Below are 21,958 nucleotides of genomic sequence, written 5' to 3'. Positions count from 1 at the left end.
TTTAATCCATAAAATTCCGTCAAATTCCGAGTCCAAAGTGTCGAAAGTGTAGCTATTGTAAAATTCGTTCTTCACTAAACGCCAACGCCACCTGATCCTCGATTAGCATTTCTGCTTATAGTTTTCCTATTGTTGCCAAAGAAAGTAAACCCCGGAATGTTTAACTTTTCGTCTTTTCGTAGAAATGTTTCGGTTAAGGCTAAAATATCACAATTTGTGTATTCAAGTACTAGTTTGCGAAATTGAGAATTGTCGTTACTTTTAAGCGACCAACCCCGTACATTCCATACTCCAAGCCGCAACGATTCCTATTTATTTTTAACTAAACGGGTTCCGACGAATTTGTAGTCTTTATCTTTACGTAGTTCTTTCAATACAGTTCTAATACTGGCTTGTATGTTTCGTGATTCAACAGGCTGATCATTATTTATGTAGACATTTTCATAAACCCTGTTTGCCCTCAACTTTTGCTTATTTTTCATAATTTTCGATTTCTTGTCAAAGTTATCGATTTCTACTATAACAACAGCCGGATATGAACCTCTACCTTCTTTTCTACAAACCGACTTAAGTGTAATGTCAGAAAGAGTAAGACCGTCTTTCAATAAGGTTTGCACTTTATTCTTAGTAATTTCCTCATTTTCTTTCTCTCTCTCGTCAAAATTCAAGTTCTTGATGACTATTTTATTTCTGCTTTCACTTTTCTCACCTATAGTTTTTGTTTTTACAGTTTTTTCTAACTCATCTATTTTATTTTGCATACCTAACATGTCCGATTTTACTTCTTCTCTAACTGTATCTATATTCTGTTTTAGCTTTTCATCAATCATTATTGAAACCTTTTCAGATATTTTTTCGGTAATCTTTTGTTCAAAATTTGTTTCAAGTTCATCTATTCTCTTTTCTAGCTTTTCACTCACTGTGTTTAAGTTTGTAGATAACTGAATTATAAGCATTTCTAATCTAGAAGGGGGTTCTACTTCTATAGTTGGCGGTGTGTTCGATTGGGGAGAAGCTGTCGATTTCTTCAGTCGTTTATTCAATGAATCAGTATCAGGTAAATAATGCATATCTTGGTTTGAGAGACTTCTTTTTCTCATGTGTATGAAATTGATAGTATCATTACTTACTGTTCTAACGTGGCCATAACATAATTCACTGTTCATATTCATATTCTCAGTATTGTTTACATATGTATTCACGCCACTAACACTATATTGTGGGTACATGGAAAATTGTTGGAAGTTTTCCATTTTACACTCAAATTTCTCAATTGTTCACCTCCGTTGCTCGATTCAATATACCAGAAATGTCAGAACACAGACTCAGAGTCTAATAAATGGACAATATCACACAATTAATCAATTCTTTACACCAGTAACAACAACTGCTTGCTTTCTTATCCAATCACGTGGTCATATTTAAAAAAAATGTTTTTCCTATTAAAAAGTCCTTAGCTCCATGTCGGTAAAAAGAGACTGCCCGTGCAACAACGAACTTGTGAAACTTGTAGAAACATTGTTGAAACTGAGGAACATGTATTGTTATAGTGTCCATTGTACAATGACCTGCGAACTGAACTTTTTAGAATTATTTTGTCAGAACATTCAAACTTTTTAAATTTTTCTGATTTGGAGAAATCGTCTATTGCCAGTGACTGTGATAGTATTATTACAAATAGTGCCAAAATCTGCCAAATTTATTTTAGATAGAAGACGTCGTTTTTTATATCGTTAAACTTTTTGTCTTAACTGTATATATTTATCTTTAGAAAATTGAAAATTTAGCTGTACATTGAGATTTATTATTTTTTTCAAACCCGTCTCTCATAAATTTTTTTAGAATGTCATTAATATTTTATATTATCTTATGTATTCATGTGTTATGTTATGTTTTGTAATATTAATGGTGAGACGTAAATAAACTATATTGTATTGTATTGTATATTTGAGAAAGATATTGTAATCAGTTGACATATTGAAATTATTATTCCCCCAAAACAGAAGAATCCTGTGGGAAATTGGTCAGCGGAAAAGTAACCCAACAACTAAAGAAAGAAAAGACAACTTTAAGTTGTATATAAATAAATAAATGTGCTGTTTTTTTTTAATATTAAATGATTTTTAAACTTTAAACCATAACTGAAATGTTATGTTTATAAAGCTCAAATGTCATATAAAAAAGGGCAAATGTCCTGTAGAAAAAGCACAAATGTCCTCTTTTTAAAATCGCAAATGTCCATTAAAAAAGCGCAAATGTCCTATTAAAAAGCGCAAACGTCCCGCGCATGTAGGCGGGCGCAGGACTTTGTGCTTTTTTACCTTTAACTCAACAGGACCTTTTTTTTTCTTTTGTGGGGGCATGTGTTGTTTTGAACAAACTATTTATTTTCATCGTTAAACAAAACCCCCACATCATTTCAATAACATAAAAAAAACAAAAAATTAAAAAATAAACATTTTTTGCAGAGGATTTTTATAGTGTCAATATTACAATTAAAATCCTTGTTTTTTATTTACAATAGAATTTTTTTTCACTGACTTCCATTCTGAAATAATTTTTTTTTTCTCTCAAGAAATAATATAAAGCAATTTTTGAAAAAAATATGCCTGCCCTCAGCACAAGGATGAACAGCCAGAGAATTCCTTCCTTTTAAGGCCTGAATACCAAGAAGACCCAATACAGAAAACACTACTAGTATATCATAATTATATAAACCTAGATTGCAGAAAAAATCATAAATATCTTTCTTTTTTTTTTTTTAAATTATAGAGATTTTTTGTTAGAAAAAATATACTTAAAAGCATTTTTTAAATTTTTTTTTTATTATTATTAAATCGTGGAGTATTATGGAATATTTTGGGTATTTCTGTGTTTTTGTATAATCTTTGATCTAACTGGTTCATTATAACCATAAAGGCAAAACCTTTATTATTTCATATTTATTATACTATATAATAAAATATTGTTTTTGCTGAGCCAAAGGGGTTGGAAACTACCCCCATTTTTGCCAATAGTACAGAGAAATTAATGAATAATAAATATAATACCAAAGACGAATTCTATCGATCATGTGTTAAACAGTAAATTATCTATTCCTTACTAAATTCTGAAAGCGTTAAATTTTTGTTTTCATTTTGACCCCGAAATCCTTATCCGTATAAACAAATACACTATGCTATTTTGTATTCATCACCAAAAAAGAATGTTTAGTGTTTAATTATAGCCAAGTCTGTAAAGATGTAAATATCAGTGAAAATACACCTCCGTCATGTAATTGTAGTAATTCCGAATACACGTATGGTCCCATTTCCCATGTTATAACAGGAGACCTTAACATCGTTCGGGACCGAGAGTTAAAATCATTTCTCAGTAAAGGACCTAAATATCGTCCCCCGTCAATTATTAATTGGAATGAGTGTCGTAATATCATCCACGACTCACTTCGTGCTTACTGTTTGAAATGGATAAAACGGGAAAAAGCTGACAAAAAAATCTTTGGACTTTTTTTTAATTCAGTAATGAAGATAGTTGATATATGTATACAACATTTTAAAGAACATTTTACTCTTAACAACAACCATAAAAATCCTATTTCTCGTATCAAACATAAACTAAAAGAACTAGCCAAGGAATTTGTTTTTGTCCCGGCTGATAAAGCTGCTAATAATATCATTATAGTTTGACGTAAATTTTACATTGAGGTTCTGCAAAAGGAAATCACGAATTCACCAACATTCCAACTGACTTCATTTTCAGAAAACGATATCTGTAACAAACATAAACTATTAGCTACTTCTTTACAAGCATAACCAAATACAATGAAAGTCCCAACTATGTACTGGCTTCCGAAGCTACACAAATCACCTTACAAATATAGATTTATTTCGTCTTCAAGTCATTGTTCCACTACTAAATTGTCTATTCTACTTACTAGTACACTTGGAACAATCAAAAACCTGATAATAAATTGTTCAAATAAGGCCTTTGAAAATAGTGGAATTAACTACTTTTGGAGTGTCAAAAACTCGTTGGAAGTACTTGATAAATTGCATGCATATATTGGTGATTTTGAATCTGTTCAAAGTTTTGATTTTTCTACCCTATATACCACTTTGCCTCATATTCTTATTAAGAAAAAATTCACACACCTAATTAAATGGGCATTTAAAAAGTCGGGATGCGAATACATATGTTCAAACTCTTTTAGGTCATTTTTTAGTAGCAACAAACAAAAGAGCTATGTCAATTGGACATGCTTTGATACGATAACTGCCCTTGAATTTTTACTTGATTTTTGTTCGCTTTGGAGATTCCGTATATCGTCAAGTTATCGGAATTCCAATGGGGACTAACTGTGCACCACTTATTGCGGACCTGTTTTTGTATTGTTATGAGTTACAATTTATGACTAAATACGGACAGGACCCATCGAAACAACATCTGATACAAAAATTTAACAATACTTTTAGATATTTGGATGATATATTGGCTCTCAATAATGACGACTTCGGTATGTATACTAAAGAAATTTATCCTGTTGAACTTACTTTTAATAAAGCTAATACTAACATTGACCACTGTACTTTCCTCGATCTTGATATCTATATCATTAACGGGAAGCTTAATACAAACATTTATGATAAAAGAGATGATTTTTCATTTCCTATCGTTAATTATCCATTTTTAGATGGTGACGTTCCCTTGTCACCATCTTATGGTGTTTATATATCTCATCTTGTACGATTCGCTCGTGTATGTAACAACGTATTAGATTTTAGCGAGAGAAATTTATGTATTACTGAAAAATTATTACACCAGGGTTTTCGATATCATAAACTAGTCAAAACATTTACTAAATTTTATCATCGGTATAAGGACATCATTCGTAAATATAACTCAACATACAGACATCTTATACGTTCGGGTATTTCACATCCAATCTTTTATGGTAATATTCTTTACAAAGCACAAAAAATGTCAGTATTCACCTCAAAAGCTAACAAAACCTTTAAACAGACTTATTAAGAAGGGATATAGTTACGATACTGTTGTCAGGTCATTAAAGATTGCATATTTTGGCGTTAATATTGATTCACTTATAGGGTCTTTGCATCGGAATTAAACATATTTATTCTAAAACCAGTTGTTGGCATGACACGGGTTATGTTCTTCTCATATATTTTATGATGGTTTAATACTAAACCCCCAACAGGAGGGATTGTGCCTGATACTCATATGATGAAGACATAATCTTTCAATCAGTTTAATTGAGGTCTGGAGCTGGCATGTCAGTAACTGCTAGTAGTCTGTTGTTATTCATGTATTATTGTCATTTTGTTTATTTTCTTTTGTTTCCTATTCTGACATCGGACTCGGACTTCTCTTAAACTGAGTTTTACTGTGCGTACTGTTGTGCGTTTGTTTTTTCTACATTGGCTAGAGGTATAGGGGAGGGTTGAGATCTCAAAAAACATGTTTAACCCCGCGCATTTTTGCGCCTGTCCCAAGTCAGGAGCCTCTGGCCTTTGTTAGTCTTGTATCATTTTTAATTTTAGTTTCTTGTGTATAATTTGGAGTTTAGTGTGACGTCCATTATCACTGAACTAGTATACATATTTGTTTAGGGGCCAGCTGAAGGACGCCTCCGGGTGCGGGAGTTTCTCGCTGCATTGAAGACCCATTGGTGGCCTTCGGCTGTTGTCTGCTCTATGGTCGGGTTGTTGTCTCTTTGACACATTCCCCATTTCCATTCTCAATTTTATTAGATAACATTAAAAGATAGTAATGCTTTTTAGAGGTACTTTAAAATTTCGGTATCCTGTGTCACGGCTTCATGTCCCGTATATTTGGGGGAACAGAACTACGGCTATTTTGTAGTATCAGAATTACACACACAAATTGCTTTTATTTGAAACAATAACATGTTGCTCATGTTAGTACACCGGGTAACATGAGCAACACGATGGGTGCCACACGTGGAGCAGGATCTGCTGTCCCTTCCGGATCACCTGATATCACCCCCAGTTTTTTGTGGGGTTCGTGTTGCTCAGTCTTTGGTTTCTATGTTGTGTTTTGTGCACTGTCTGTCTGTTTGTCTTTTTCTTTTTTAGCCATGGCGTTGTCAGTTCTTTAGAGATTTGATGACTTAGAAACAATATGATATTTTTTTTAATTGATTTTAGTCTCTAATGCATGATTTTTTATTATTAATTGTTTTTGGCTTTAAACTAGCTTTCAGTAACTGCGAGTACTCTCAAATCATCGTACTTTCGTGTTAATTTGACCTGTTGACACAGTTTGTAATGCATTTTTGTTATTCAATGTTTACTTATTTTGTGTTATATCTCGTCTCACTATTTTTAATATGAACCACCTTTGATAAGTATTTAGTATTACAATAAATTTTCACTTCTGTACTCTTCTGTACTGTGAACAACAAATTTATTAAATTTGTAAAATATAAAAAATATTTCCGTACTCTTAACAACAAAATTATTATAGTTAAATTTTCCTGAGTACGTTATTTTATTTAACGCCATTTTGTCCCAGGTTAGAGTTGTCTTTTTGACATTGTTTTAAATCTTTTTTTAATTAATACTGTATTCATATTGTGTCATAGATCAAATTTATTCGTTCAGTGTATGTTTACTTGTTTTTGTCTATATGTCTTTTTGATCGAGTTAAGCCATTTCAATTGATATTTTATAGTGTAACTTTTTATGTTGTGATGTTACACTACTGTTTCAGGTTAGGGTGAAGGTTGGCGCCTGTTAAAACGTTTTAACCCGCTGCATTTATATGCACCTGTCTTAAGTCAGGAGCCTGTTCAGTGGTTGTCGTCTGTTGATGTGGTTCATAAGTGTTTCTCGTTTCTCGTTTTTTATATAGATTAGACCGTTGGTTTTCTTATTTGAATTGTTTTACACTAGTCATTTTGGGATCCTTTATAGCTTGCTGTTCGGTGTGAGCCAAGGCTCCGTGTTGAAGGCCGTACTTTGACCTATAATTGTTTACTTTTTACACATTGTGACTTAGATAGAGAGTTGTCTCATTGGCACTCATACTATTTCTTATTTCTATATCTTGAATTGTACATGTATCATCTTTATACATGCCAATTTTCAACCTATGTTTAAAGTCTTCTAAGGAAATACTAACGTTCGGGAGACAAGTACTGCCAAAAATAACGCCTGATTTTCTGGAAATCTTAAATAAGTATACTATGGAGCGCATTAATCCTCAACTTTTAATGCAAACTCATGGACAAGAAAATTTTGGCTCAAAATGGTCTGCATATATATTTCTCTTTCAACAAAAGTTTCATTTCTGCAAATTTGTTGGTTAGTTAAAGTAAACAATGACATCAAAAGCACTATTTTTTGTCAGGGAAGGGCTAATTTTACATTCGTTCTAAATTGGAGTGGGTGAATTGGTGGTCTGACACCTGTAGGACTCGGAGGTGCGATGGGGACGCTGAAGTGCAATAGTCACGCTGAAGTGCGATGGTCCGTTCGCTGATGTATTATGGTCTTCATTACGCATGATGGCTAGTTTAAAATCTATAGATGTTCAAATATTAGGCCTATGAGAAGTAGATTTTGTAAATAGTTAGTAGAGTAGATAAATTTGCATTTGTTATTGTCTATGTATGTCCGTAGTTTCAATTGCATATTAAATGAGAGATCGTCCTCTTTGATTTTCGGCGAGTGAACATAAATCTTTACTTGGTTCCCCTCATGAGTTCCTCGTTTACCGTAATACTATACTACGGAGAGTCTGTCTGCGGACCCGTTTGTATTTGAGAGAATGCCATGTTCCATCGTACTTAAAAAAGAACCTTTTGTAGATTTTAAAATCCGCCACAGTAGGTTAACTTTCTCCTCTCCACCAATCACTCCCCGTTTCCCGTACTATTAAAGGTTTATAAGCCCCTTATTAACTTATAATCCCGAAAAGCTGCTTCTTACAAACAAACTGACTTCTACATCGACATGCCAAGCATTGAAAATATAGTTTATGCATGTAGTCCATCGTAGTTCAGCGTTACCACCATCGCACCTCGGCGTAGTTATAAACAAGATAGCGTCATAATGCCACCATCGCAATTCAGAATGATCAAAAACGCACTTGAGCTCAAATCGCACATCAGCGTGACCATCGCGGTTCGGAATATCGCGGTTCAGAGTCCTACAGATATATTTATATAAAGAGGTAAAGAACTCTTTTTTTCATCCAAAAACGTTAGCGTATTTATACGGTGAAGTGTTATAAAAGCACAACTCAGAAGATTCATTGACTAAACGGAACAGTCAAAGAAATCGGCCTATAGCATTACTTCGGATTTCATCCTGTGAAGAAAGAGAATTGATTATGTTTATTATTCCATCTCGGGCGTGTGGAAATCATTCTGCCGCTTCTTGGCGTCTGCACAAGAGTGTAGTAGTGATACCGCCACTCATTCATATACAATGTAGTATCAAAGACTGGAAATACTTCAACGATTTTGATCGAATCTCCCGACTGAAATTAATTTATTTAGTACAACTGCTATTCGTGTGAGATTTATCTCGCCGATCATAGTTTTGAAGACTGTTGACAAACTTGGTTTCGTTTAAGTTGATTAAATGTTCATTAATTCCAGCATTTCATATTTATCACATTTTTTTTATTATTTGTTTAGCCCAATTTCTGAATTTTTAGAAGTATGCATTGGTCTTTGAAGATATTAACATCAAACTTAATTGTATAAAATCGTTTAGTGTTTTTTTCTTCTTCTTCTTAACGAACTAACGCCAACGCTCGTACTTATTCGTGAAGAAAGGAATGATCATTCTCTTACATATACAAAGAGTTGAAATCCGATACTCTACGGGATTAAACGACATTTACAAGATTCGAATTGTCGTAACCAATCAACAGATTTAACTATTATAGAATCAGTAATAACTTCCAATCAGGTAGTAGGAAAGCATTAAGTCTTCGTCTCCTCGGAGACGGTATGATATAAATCATAATTTGCCGTTTTGCCACAGGTCGTTTTTTAACAAAAATATTTCACATTAACTATTAATATGTTACCAATGAGTGTGTGAGAGAGAGAGAGAGAGAGAGTAAACTGAATTCAACCTATAAAAAAAACCATGTCCAATTTTTAAAATTCTCTAGGGGGGGGGGGGGGGGGTTGTAGTCAGGTTGAATTTGGTTCGATGTCAGGCTATTCCAGGGTGTTATGCTGTTATGTCGGACCCTAAAACAATACTATATATAAAAATAAGGAGATGTGGTATGATCGCCTTATTTTAGTTTTTAGATGGTGCGTGAAAATAAAGATATGCTGTTTTTAATGATTTGTCTTTAATATTTAGTCCCCGTCAAAATTAAAAAGGCACGGTCATCTCACAATGACACGCATGAATGTAAGGATTTAAACAATGTATGATTATAAACTCAAATGTATATAACCAAATTTTCCAGTAACATTGTACGTTATTTATGGGACAACAAACTTAAAAAAGTTTCATTTCGGAAGGTGTCATCTTCTTGTAGGTGTGGCATTATGATGACAAATAACAGCATCCGTAGCATAGCAACTGTACAAGAAAAATGTTCTGAAGAAATTCATTTAGTATACCTGTAAGATGTTTTTTGCTGTTAGTTTACATTTTTATGAAAGATTATTATGTACATAAATTTACTAAAAGATTACCCTTCTTTGGCAAAGTTAGTTCCTGCCTTCTGTTCGCCCATTTTCCTAAAAAGAAAAAAGTCACATTTGATCTAAATCTAAAATATCATGCCTAATTATTTTAATATTTTTAAAATTAGAATGAGAAATATCTGTTAATAGAGGAGAAAAGTCAAAAGGTTTAATTGAAATAGTATATAATTATGTGTTAAAGAGTTATTAGGTTATTTCACTTTCTCGATGTTTGATGTTTTTTGAGTGTTCACACCTGATAATATACGAAGGAGCTAAATAACAGAAAGTGTGTGATGTGAGCACTTAATCAAGTGTATTTTTAACGTCTTAACAATTCTGTAATACAGAAAAATAACTAAAACTTACGCTTAAGGTAGAATTTGAGTATAAAAGATAGATTTATTTATACTTTACCAAAATGTAGTATATATATTGTGATATGTTCATAAACATAATAAAAATAATGGGTCACCGAGCTTGTTTTCAATCTACTGGTTAAGAGAAAGAAAATGACACATTGTGTATGGATTATACGGAGAAAAAATATCATAATGTTAATATAAGTACACTAAATGAATTTTGAAGATAGCTCTTATGAAATACTTCAGAATATCAAAGGAAAAAAAACTAGGTCACCTTATGTTGCTTCCAACTATAATTTGAAATAGAAAAAAATACTGTAGATTCCTTTATAAATTATACAATTTCTGAGTTACCTCCCCTCAATACGCTAAGTTAGAAAAAAATTTAATCAACTAAATAATATTCTACCTTTGTAAAATATAAGTAATGATAAGATAAATTACATAAATTTGTTATTTTACTTGAAAATTTTTATTAGTAAATTGCATTTCTGTATCGAAATTTGCTGTCTTTATTGAAAATCTAGACCTAGGCTATTGTGTTCTGCTATTTTACAATACAAGATGGCGAAAGACTCCCTTACCACCTTGAGGGCATACGATACAGTTTTAACCCCACGACGATTTTCTGTCGAAAATTTGCATTCAAGCTTTTTTTCATCTATTCAATTCAAAAATGTTATAAAAATATATCTTCATCTGCTCCTTTAAGAGATAAATTCGGGTCGAAATTTTAGACATTTACTAATTTTTTTACATTGCTATCTTGGACAGACATACCTTACTTAAAGATAAACACAATCGGATTTTCGTTAAAACATTTGGAATACCTTCTTTTTTTTAAATCTAGTCTAAATTTGTGTAACAATTCTTTGGAAATAATTAATTTTTATTAAATGTTCATGATTTTAGAAAAAAATTTGGCATTTTTTTATTATATATATTATTCATCTTATTTAAAAAAAAACATCAGTGGATTGTTCATAAAAATTCGTACAAACAATTATCTTACATTATACAATCAAATGTCATTTTAAAAAGACGGGTCGATGTACTCGTTTTCAAGCTAATGATTAAAATCAGTGGGGAAGTACTTCTTTTCACTATATGTCACATTTTGACGTCACCAAAAATAACATGTTATGTTAGCGACGTCAATACCTCCCTGTAACTTTATCGTATGCCCTTAAAATATCACATTCAATTTGAATTTAAGATACTGAAACTTGTTAGTATAGTATAAAAAGGGGCAAAACATACCAAAGCGACAACCAAAATTTCCAAGTCGATGAAGAACCGACAAAATCATGGAAAAAAACCAAATACGACGAAAAGCTAAACAACAGTCTACAAAACACTACATAGATAATCAAGACCGAGTAAGAGTAACCCAACAGGGGAAAGCAGATCCTGCTCCGCAAGACATGTTATACATAACATCAATATGCATCATTGATTTCATTTTCTAATCTTTTTATGAATTAATTCTTTATTTCATAATAAATATAGAGATAAAATGAAAACAACACGTTAAAAATTACATGCGTCCGAAGGACTTTTCTTGAGTTACCTTCATCAGGAACCGGCTCAAAGCCGAATATTTCAAAGACAAGGATGCATATGAACCGAAACACTTGAAGAGCTACAAAAAGGACCTAGAAAATCAATCTAAGGACAACTTTGCCTAAGGGAGTTGAAACCTTAGTTACTTTATAATTTCGGACAATTTTAGAAAGGTTTGTTATAAATCATGTCAGTACCGAAGTACTGACTTTTGAGCTGATGATACTCTCTATGACTGATAGTCCATCAGCAGTGGTATCGACACAGCGCTGTAAAAACCCAAAACAACACGTTATAAATTTCATGCGTTCGAAGCGGTTTTCTGGATTTACCTTCATCAAGAACGCTCAAAGCCAATTATTTGAAAGCCAAGGATGTATAAGAACCGAAACAATTGACGAGCTATATGAACAAAAAGGACCTTAAAAATAGCAAAATCAATATAAGGTCAACTTTGCCTGAGGGAGTTGAAACCTTAGTTTCTTAGAATATCTTAGAATATCATATGGCATTTTCAAAATCATCTGTATCAACCCGAGACCCCAATATATAGATTGAGGGTTGATAAGGTGTGTGATATTGTAAATAGCCATATCATATACAGTTTATTTTATACATGTACCTCAAGCACAACAAATTTTTCACGTGACATGACGTTATACACATTAGGGGTTTGATAAAGCCTTTGCAACCATGACTTATATTGATATCATCCCGGATGGCTGATACAGCACGATTGCCATTGATTGTATTACACAAACAATTTACTGATATTTACTAATTATGTATATAATAAAAAAATCTTTTTTCCTCAAGTTATTTTAAACCCCTTGAACAAAGCCACCTTGAGATAAAAATCCATAAAACAGACGATACGAATCTTATTTCTCGGTAGCTAGCTGGCGACGTCAATCACACTATTTGAAAATTTGGATCCACCTACTTAGAATAATTCAAATGGATAATCTTCAGTTTTTCAGAACTACATGAGACCAAGGAAATAGACATATCTTAGAGAATAGTTTTATACAAATACATCAAGCAAAACTATTGAAGATACGTCTCGTATAATATAACCAGAATATTTGCTGGCTATCGAATGAAGATCAAGTCAGGTAAAGTTCAACAATTTAATAAACGATCCAACAAGAATATATAAGATGTTACAATATTGAGTTCGGTGTTTACGGTTAGCGTCCTTTCCCAAAACTAAATATCAGTTATTTTTTTAAGAAGTATATAGAACCATGATAATAAAAAAAATACATGTAACTATGAATTAGGCAATTATTGTCCAATGTCAAGATAATCTACTAAACTATACGAACCTCCATCGTCGGATCAGTTAAATAATGCATCTAAACCAAAAGATAGTTAAAGGAAAATTTGAACAAGAGTAACTGTTGGCAATAAATTATAAAGTGTAATTATCAAAGTCCGAAAGATAATAGTCAAGGATAATTGATATGTTTTTCGTCTGGTCATAATATCATCGGATATAAAACATCCCAATTATTATGCTATTGCAAGAGGAATAGAAACGTTCACAGAAAATAATCCACTTCTACAAAACATTTTCAAAGCCGAATCAAGCTGTAAACTATTAACCATTCAAGAATCAGTAACCCAAAATAGCAGAACTGTTCGGATTCCATAAATAAATTCATTTCGAACCTCCCAAATTAAAACTACATGTATTACGTCGACACCGGAAATATGCCAAACCTATACAACTTCAATAACCTTTCGCGGTGGCTTAAACATGTTTTAAGGTAGCAATAAACAGTTAGGAAAAAATATTAAAATTTCCCGTCATAAATTTTACCATCCCCTTTTCATTGCCTTCTTGCAATATTAAGCTTACTGTTTGTGTCATATATGTGCATATGTATGTAATCAGAATCTTCCATAGATTTCATATCCAGTATATAAAATGGTAAAATATAATTTCTTTTTGGTGTATCCATGGCAACAATCTGCAATTTTTTGTTATAAAATATAGCAAAAAGGGGGGAAAGATATCACATATTTCCCCAAAATGTGGCCAAAAGTAGAATTTCAATCACTTCAAGTAATACATTTTCTGAAACTGTTTACATATATCTTTCAATTATTCCAATGAAAATCATATGTCTTTCGTCTCATTTTTTTGTAAAATTGCGTCAAAAACTTCGTGTAGAAAAAAAGTGTTTGTAAACATTACATTAATTTCTGGACCGATGACCGGTCTAGCTATGAAAATACGGAGAGTCAAACAGAAAATAGCCCATAAAACATGTAAAAAATAATCTTGTTGTTCTTATAAACCACCTTTGAAGGCTGAATTAGTACTCAGCTGTCTAAAAATGAATTTTATTACACAATAACTTTCATATTTGAAAAATCCACAGGGGCCAAAATGCGAAACCAAACTCCTAACTGTGTATTGCTACCTTAATAGTAAATATTTTTTTTCAAATTCTCCCTTTTAACTAATTTTCTGTGTTCTGCTAGCTAAAACGAGTAAAATGGCTTTTTATTTTTGAAAATTGGTTGAGTAATGAATATTTTATGAAGGTTAGCAGTTGACACTGAAACGCGACAAAAACTGATTTAAAGAAAGGTGCCAAGTCAAAGTGTAAAATCTTGTTTCTACCTCAATTTTTGGCAAAATCTTAAAAACTATACCTCTTTTGTCAGTTTTTTAATGTTGAAAATCTTTATAAGACTTCTGATGATGCAAAATTGTACAAATTTAACAATTTCAAGCATGAAAATGTTAATCTTTATGTTTAATGTATACCAAAGACTTGATTAAAAAACTTGGTAATGGGGAATCAATTTCTTACAGCTGAATCAACTATACATTTAATATATGTCAAAATGTAACATGAAATCTTGATAAAAATAATAAATTGATATATTCGCAAGAAAAAATACAAAACATTCAATACTTAGGCTACTACATACACTGTGCAATCCTTCAGAAGCAAGGGTTTAGCAAATAGAGTACAATTATAAGCCTTGTGTCAAAATGTCTAATTTTGATTGCTAAGGACTGTAAACAATAAAATTGACATGTATTGTCATTCTTAAACACTTAATCCCCTCAGAAGTTGATTTAGAATCTAAATATCAATATATTTGTGGTATGAAAAGTCTTAAATTATACAATTCTGAGCTTGGTAAATATGCCATAAGGTAGCAATAAACAGTTAGGAAAAAATATTAAAATTTCCCGTCATAAATTTTACCATCCCCTTTTCATTGCCTTCTTGCAATATTAAGCTTACTGTTTGTGTCATATATGTGCATATGTATGTAATCAGAATCTTCCATAGATTTCATATCCAGTATATAAAATGGTAAAATATAATTTCTTTTTGGTGTATCCATGGCAACAATCGGCAATTTTTTGTTATAAAATATAGCAAAAAGGGGGGGGGGGAGGAAAGATATCACATATTTCCCCAAAATGTGGCCAAAAGTAGAATTTCAATCACTTCAAGTAATACCTTTTCTGAAATTGTTTACATATATCTTTCAATTAATCCAATGAAAATCATATGTCTTTCGTCTCATTTATTTGTAAAATTGCGTCAAAAACTTCGTGTAGAAAAAAAGTGTTTGTAAACATTACATTAATTTCTGGACCGATGACCGGTCTAGCTATGAAAATACGGAGAGTCAAACAGAAAATAGCCCATAAAACATGTACAAAATAATCTTGATGTTAATATAAACCACCTTTGAAGGCTAAATTAGTACTCAGCTGTCTAAAAATGAATTTTATTACACAATAACTTTCATATTTGAAAAATCCACAGGGGCCAAAATGCGAAACCAAACTCCTAACTGTGTATTGCTACCTTAAGTGCTAGAGGGTATATATCAATTTCCGTTAGCTGGGTAAAGTTATTTCAAAATCCTACTTGTGAAATGGATATAAATTATTCCATGCCGTTTACAAACGCAACGTAGCTAGGGATTATTTAGACTTGTTTTCGACCTCATTGTTCACGTAAGCTCTAAAAAATTTGACCAGCGCGGGCAAATATATTTTATTATAAGAAAGTACAGTCTACATTGGAAGTGTCGAGCTTTATTAGGTTACGATTCATATCTCAAAAACAAACAGACATAGCACCCACAATTCCACCTGCACGATGTTTATTGACATATCAAATGTTACCCAGTTAGAACACGTTTTACAGACATGTTTGGAAGGATGTAATTTATATAAGACACCAAACAAATAATATAACAAACGGTATTGTCTTTTTCACTTACTAACCTTTTGTCAGTGCTTTCTTTAGATACCGTGGTTGTTCTTCTTGGTGTTGTACCAGTAACAAAGTCTAAACTATGAAAATGAAACCAAAATGAATAAACAACTATAAGTATGATCAAGTGTAAGATTGTAAAAAATGTTTTCTAGCTTCTACATTTGACAAATTTATAAATACATATCGAGAGAATAGAAAAGCGTATACGAATGTGACAAAGAAATAAGTTTTTGACTGAGGATTTCTCACACGAATATCCTTACCATTACGAGAGTTTAACAGTGTTTATTTACACTCTTACACAAAAACAGTAGTCATAATTGCAAGACTGGACTGAAGCAAAAATATTTTTCTAAACCAGCCTTATGTATAAATTTTCGTTATTTTTAATTAATTTCCCGTCAAATACGATCATTTTCTCTATCTCTAAATTCTTTGTGTACAGATGTAAAATTATTCGAAGCACTGAGGTTTTTTAACACAAGGCATATAATGACCTAACGGTATTACGCACAACTTTTTGGAATTTTTGTTTTTCAATGCTTTTCAATTTCGTGTTTGATTTGGACTTCCAACTGTTTTGATTCGAGCCCCACTGATGAGTCTTATGTTGAATTAACGCAAGTCTGGCTTACCAAATTATAAGCCTAACATCTTAGACGAGTTTTAACGTCACTTCTATGAAATTCGATGCAGTTATGTGGAGAACATTCAGCACATGTTTTTAAGACAAATATACATCCAATTCGTCCCTTTTTATACGACAAACCAAAATCGAATTTGTGTAATGGTGTTTCCCAAGACAAAGTATATATAACCATCCTCCACGAGCTGCCCTAGCGGAGGACCCCTTTAACTCGGTACCGACATAACTTTTAACAAACTTTACTTAAATTATCTGTTGATAAATTGAGAAATTATCGAGAAACTAAGATTCCAACTCCTTCAGGCCAAGTTGACCTTAGATGAATTTGGCTATTTTTGTGTCCCTTTTGGTCATATAGCTCTTCACGTGTTCACGTTTAAGTCTTATACATCCATGGCTTTCAAAATGGTTGGGTTTGGGCATTCCAAAAGAAGGCGAATGCAGAAAAGCGTTTTGGAAGCACGAAATCTTTTTACAAATTCCCTGAAATGATTTCAGGGATTATCAATGAAAAAAAGGCCCTCAAAATAAATAAATCATCAAATATAGACAATTAAATCACCTGTATAACCCCTTTATGGGATAAGTGGACAGTTTTCATTCCCTGTCCAATTATCAAATCTTAAAACAGTATTCCAGTGATATTCTTTTTAACTGTGTTGAACCACATTAACTTATAAACAAATTAGTTTAAAATAATTGAAATTAATAATTCCAACATAAATGCACAGATCATGTAATTTGCTGTAAAACAAAAGGGATGAATGTTATTAAACATTTGTTTTCTATGTTTCAACGAACAAGAATTTAAACTAAGCAAAGAAATGCAACTAAACTTACAGAAAAACAAACAGAACCCATGTTTGACAGATTGAACACAATTTTGGAGGAGACCAACATTGGCTATAGTGTTTTTATTCCGCATGTTGATCACAGAAAAGGAGACCCGAAAAATAAAATGGCCATCATTAATGAAAGACTGGAAAGGATGATGCCTGGCTACGAAACATGAAATTTTGAAGAAAAAAAAAATGAAAATGAGAGCAAAATTAATGTTCAATAGAAGATGTCATCCAAATTTACAATGTAGTTTGTTAGAATATAAATTTATTGGAAATGAAAACATTTATGTCTGCAAGTTCAGATAATCATTGAGGATTAAGTAATATCTACTGTGTAGTAATTTTATCTGGGGATTAGCCATCTGGGGTTTAGGGCAGTATTGTACATCATGAGTGTAGAAACTTTATCTCCCTCCTGAGGCCAATGTATGCTATGGTCAAATAAGGAAGTGGATAAGCCAGTTATTGGGAGGGACAGTTAAGATCAGATTATTGCATGAACTTGGACATGCAGTCATTCAGCTAATTTCTCTGAAAGAAGAAACATCTTTTATTTGAAACTTTTTGTAAAAATCGCTGTGTATAGCTGAAGCTGAAATTGTGAGGTTGTAGTTGTTTTTTCAAAAAAGGAGGTTACTTATTGTATGCAGATTTGTGTGTGAGATTCAGAGAGCTGACTGCATTTAAAGACTTTGCCAGAGCTGATTTCCAACTACTCGTTAAATTCCAAAGATCTGAGGAAGGTCCATCTTTGTTGAAAGTACATCTATATTTTAGGTAAAAGTGAACCTTAAATTATTTTATTTATAATTTCAATTTTTGCCTTTGAACCATGGTCAGACGTGCATTCATTTTTGGTCACTGTTTTATTCATAGATTGGAATCATTTGTGTTTAAAAATGGCTATCAGGCATGGTTTAATTTGGGGTTTGATGGTACAGACATTCAAGTAGAATATTTCGGTTTGGGTGGAAGTACGATTCGTCCGGGCCCAAAATGCGTTCAAAGGCAAGAATTTATCAAAATTATTGATGATTATAAGCCTCATTGTGTTTTTCTTCAAATTGGCGGCAATGATTTATCCGCTGAATCAAATCCCGCTAGATTAGCAAGAGATATAATAGTTTTTGCCGATTCCATAATCAAATGCTATAATGTTCGTCACGTGATTATAGGTCAGTTGCTCCCGAGATACTCCGGGGGTTTGAAAGACAATTCTAATAACAAAGTTATAGAGATAAACAAAGAGCTACGAAAAAATGTATATCAACGTTGTGATATTAGCTACTGGCAGCACAGGAGTTTTTGGATAAACACTCGAGCACTGTTATCAAATGACAAGGAGCATTTAAACGCTATAGGTATGGTCAAATATGCCAAGAGTATTCGTGCAGCTGTAGGTAGTCCAGCTCGAAGTTAAATAGTTATTTTATTACTTTTGTTTGATATTGATGCAATTATCTACTATACAAAAATTTGATACGGAGGCTCTTGTCATGTGGTAACTTGACAAAATATTATGGTTATTTACTGAAAATATGGTACTTACTACTTAATTTATTTTATTTAACATATGTTTCCTCTGTCTTGCTTTGGTTTATTATGGTTGTGACACAAGAATGGTTGACATTACTAATGTCTTATATTATTACATGGTTCAGTTACATGTTATGTTTTACATGTGGATTAACTATTTGATCATTTTCCATATACATACATGTGTATTGACTTTGGTTCAAGCAGAGGAATATACTAAATGGTTTATTACCCTATATGGTTGTGTCACAATAGGGTAAACTGGTTGTAAAATTTAATTTTACATGTTTTCTATACATATAATATTTGTAGTTCTGGAGTTATTATATCAGTATATATAAAATTTAAATTCAATATTGGTTGAATCTACGTATTTATTTACACATGTATAGGCTTATAAATATGCCTAAAATTTTTGGATCATAATTTCCTCAATTGGTCATATTAAGAAAATATTGTACTAACAATTAAAATAGTATACACACATATTTTTTTTTAATTCTTAATTATTTCAGAATGCCAAAGCAAAGAACAAAAAGGAAAGCTGCTCCCGGAAATTTGACTGAGGCGACAATTGGGGATGTTTTTGAGATGGAGACTTCTGCTTTGCCGCCATTAAATAGACCCAGGGCAAAGAAACGAATGAGTACTAGGACACAACCGCAACGAGCTGATTTGCCGGACAATATTATTATGAGTTCTTCCAACAATAATCTTCATACCAGTCCAGCCGCTAATGACATTGCTGAAGCATTATTTGCAAAGTTGCACAGTTCCGGCATTCAACTAGTAAATGACAATAACGTGATGCCGACCAGTGAGATTTCATGCATACTGAATCCTTCATCACAAACTGGTCATGCAAGCTCAGCACAGTCTATGCAGATTCCATTTATTACAAGTATACCACCGTTGGCAACTATACAACATGACAAATAAACAGTAGTATACCGCTGTTCGAAACTCATAAATCGATAGAGATAAAAACAAATCCGGGTTACAAACTTAAACTGAGGGAGACGCATCATATATAAGAGGAAAACAACGACACAACAAAAACACAACATTAAAATGTAACACACACAGAAACGAACTATAACCTGATAATATAACAATGGCCATTTTCCTGACTTGGTATAGGACATTTTAAGAAAAAAATGGTGGGTTGAACCTAGTTTTGTGGCATGCCAGACCTCCCGCTTTTATGGCAACTTCAAACACAACACCAAAACGACAACATCACATGACAGGACCACAATACAAATAAATGGGAGAACATATAGGACAAAACAACACACGAAATAATAGCTAACAAAAGGTACTAGGCATAAAATTCAATACGCCAGACGTGCGTCTCGTCCACACAAGACCAACCAGTGACGCTCAGATGAAAAAAGATTGAAAGCCAAAACAAGTACAAAGCTGAAGAGCACCGAGGACCAAAACTTCCAAAAAGTTGCGCCTAACACGGCCAGGGTTTTCTGCCTGGGACAAGAACATCCTTATTATTTAGAATAATTAATAATTTTGCAAACAGTAAATTTTATAAAATGACTATATAATAGATATACATGATAAAACCGAAGTTGGGATCAACTACAGAATAAAAAAGGATATATTACATAAAAAACTTAATCCAACACATAAAAATACACAGCCGAGTTAGCTTAAGCCTCAACGCACAAAGTGACGTCACGTTTGAAATTCTAAAAAAAAACACACAAAGTGACGTCACATTTGAAATTGTAAAAATATTTCCCAAAAATAAGATAGGATTAGGATTGATTCAAGATTAGATTTGTAATACTGACATTACATTTATTAATAACAATGAAAATTACAATACTTATTAATATCAAATTGTGGTAGTAATTAGCAACAGTGATGACCATGACTCATCATAAGAATTATTTCAGCCACCCTTATCATCGGATCCGGATGTAATACCTGGTGAGCAGTTCCACTCAAGCTCTGCTAATGTAGACACTCTTTAGCTTTAGTTGTAAGCTAAAAGATGATGTTTGGGCAGACAATTATGTGTACTTTACCTTTTTGCTGCCGTCTAATATTGAGGAAGATTCCTCAACTTTGTTTGAAAATTTTAACATCACTATTTCAAATAGGAAAAACAAAAGGGAGCTTCAATCAATTCATCAGTGGATGAATGCTTTTGACATATTTATGTCCATTTATTTAGGAAAGTCTTTGAATTTTGCTTTGGCCTTGATAAAGTATGGTTATACTATTCGTGGTTTATGTAAATCTTTGGGGTTTCAAGCAGCTAAAACATATGATGAGAAATTTAGAAGGGTTAGAAAAATTCTACATTCGAGATGGGATACCATAAATGACGAGTTATGGAGGTCTGTATCTCTGACTGAACGGTCTAACAGTGTCAAGTCTCAGGATAGGAGCTCCTTTATGAATACCTCTAAAAAACATTTCCAAGAAGGGTCCAACAACAATTTCAGTTCCCCATCGCCTATTGTTGGGCCTTCTGTAAGTCAGGGGAAGGTACCTAAAAAAACTGTAAACTTAAACACCAGTGTGTCCATTGCAGCAATAAACATAGTACCCTCACTTGTACAGAGGGCCAAGTTAAACGAGCAACCTCTGCCAAACCTTCCTTCTTCGGTAAAAGTTCATGAATTGAATAAATATTTATCGGGTTACAATCAACAGTTGAAAGAGAAATTGATACATGGTTTTACACATGGGTTTTCAATAAATTCTTCTTTTTCAAGATCTGAATTAAATTTTTCTCGAAATCATAATAGCGCCAGAGAAAATCCAGTTGTAGTACAATCAAGAATTGAAAAAGAATTAAAGTTGGGACGTATTAAAGGTCCCTTCAAAATTTCACCTTTTCCTTATTTTGTTTGTTCCCCTTTAGGGTTAGTTCCAAAGAAAGAGCCGAATTCATTTAGATTAATTCATGATTTGTCCTACCCTCAAGGAAATTCAGTTAATTCTTGTATTTCTCCAGAATTTTCAGCAGTGCAATACCAAAATATTGAGACAGTTATAGAATTAGTCCAGTT

At 32.6% G+C, this 21,958-nt stretch overlaps 1 protein-coding gene across 2 annotated transcripts in view; it reads right to left on the bottom strand.

Annotated features, from left to right (window-relative positions):
- LOC127712161 (uncharacterized) overlaps positions 1-21,958 on the bottom strand; it is a 66,645-nt gene that overhangs the window by 12,101 nt on the left and 32,586 nt on the right. For both annotated transcript variants that reach the window (XM_052218447.1, XM_052218448.1), the window contains exons 6-7: positions 15,902-15,970; positions 9,710-9,754 (exon numbers count right to left, since the gene is read on the bottom strand). In XM_052218447.1, coding sequence (XP_052074407.1) covers positions 9,710-9,754; positions 15,902-15,970 — 114 coding nt within the window. The remainder of the gene's footprint in view (positions 1-9,709; positions 9,755-15,901; positions 15,971-21,958) is intronic.

The sequence above is a fragment of the Mytilus californianus genome, unplaced genomic scaffold, assembly GCF_021869535.1.
Source record: "Mytilus californianus isolate M0D057914Y unplaced genomic scaffold, xbMytCali1.0.p SCAF_8, whole genome shotgun sequence".
NCBI classification, from domain to species: Eukaryota; Metazoa; Mollusca; class Bivalvia; order Mytilida; family Mytilidae; genus Mytilus; species Mytilus californianus.
Note: the sequence above shows the minus strand (reverse complement) of the source record. Positions and strands in the feature narration are given on the sequence as shown.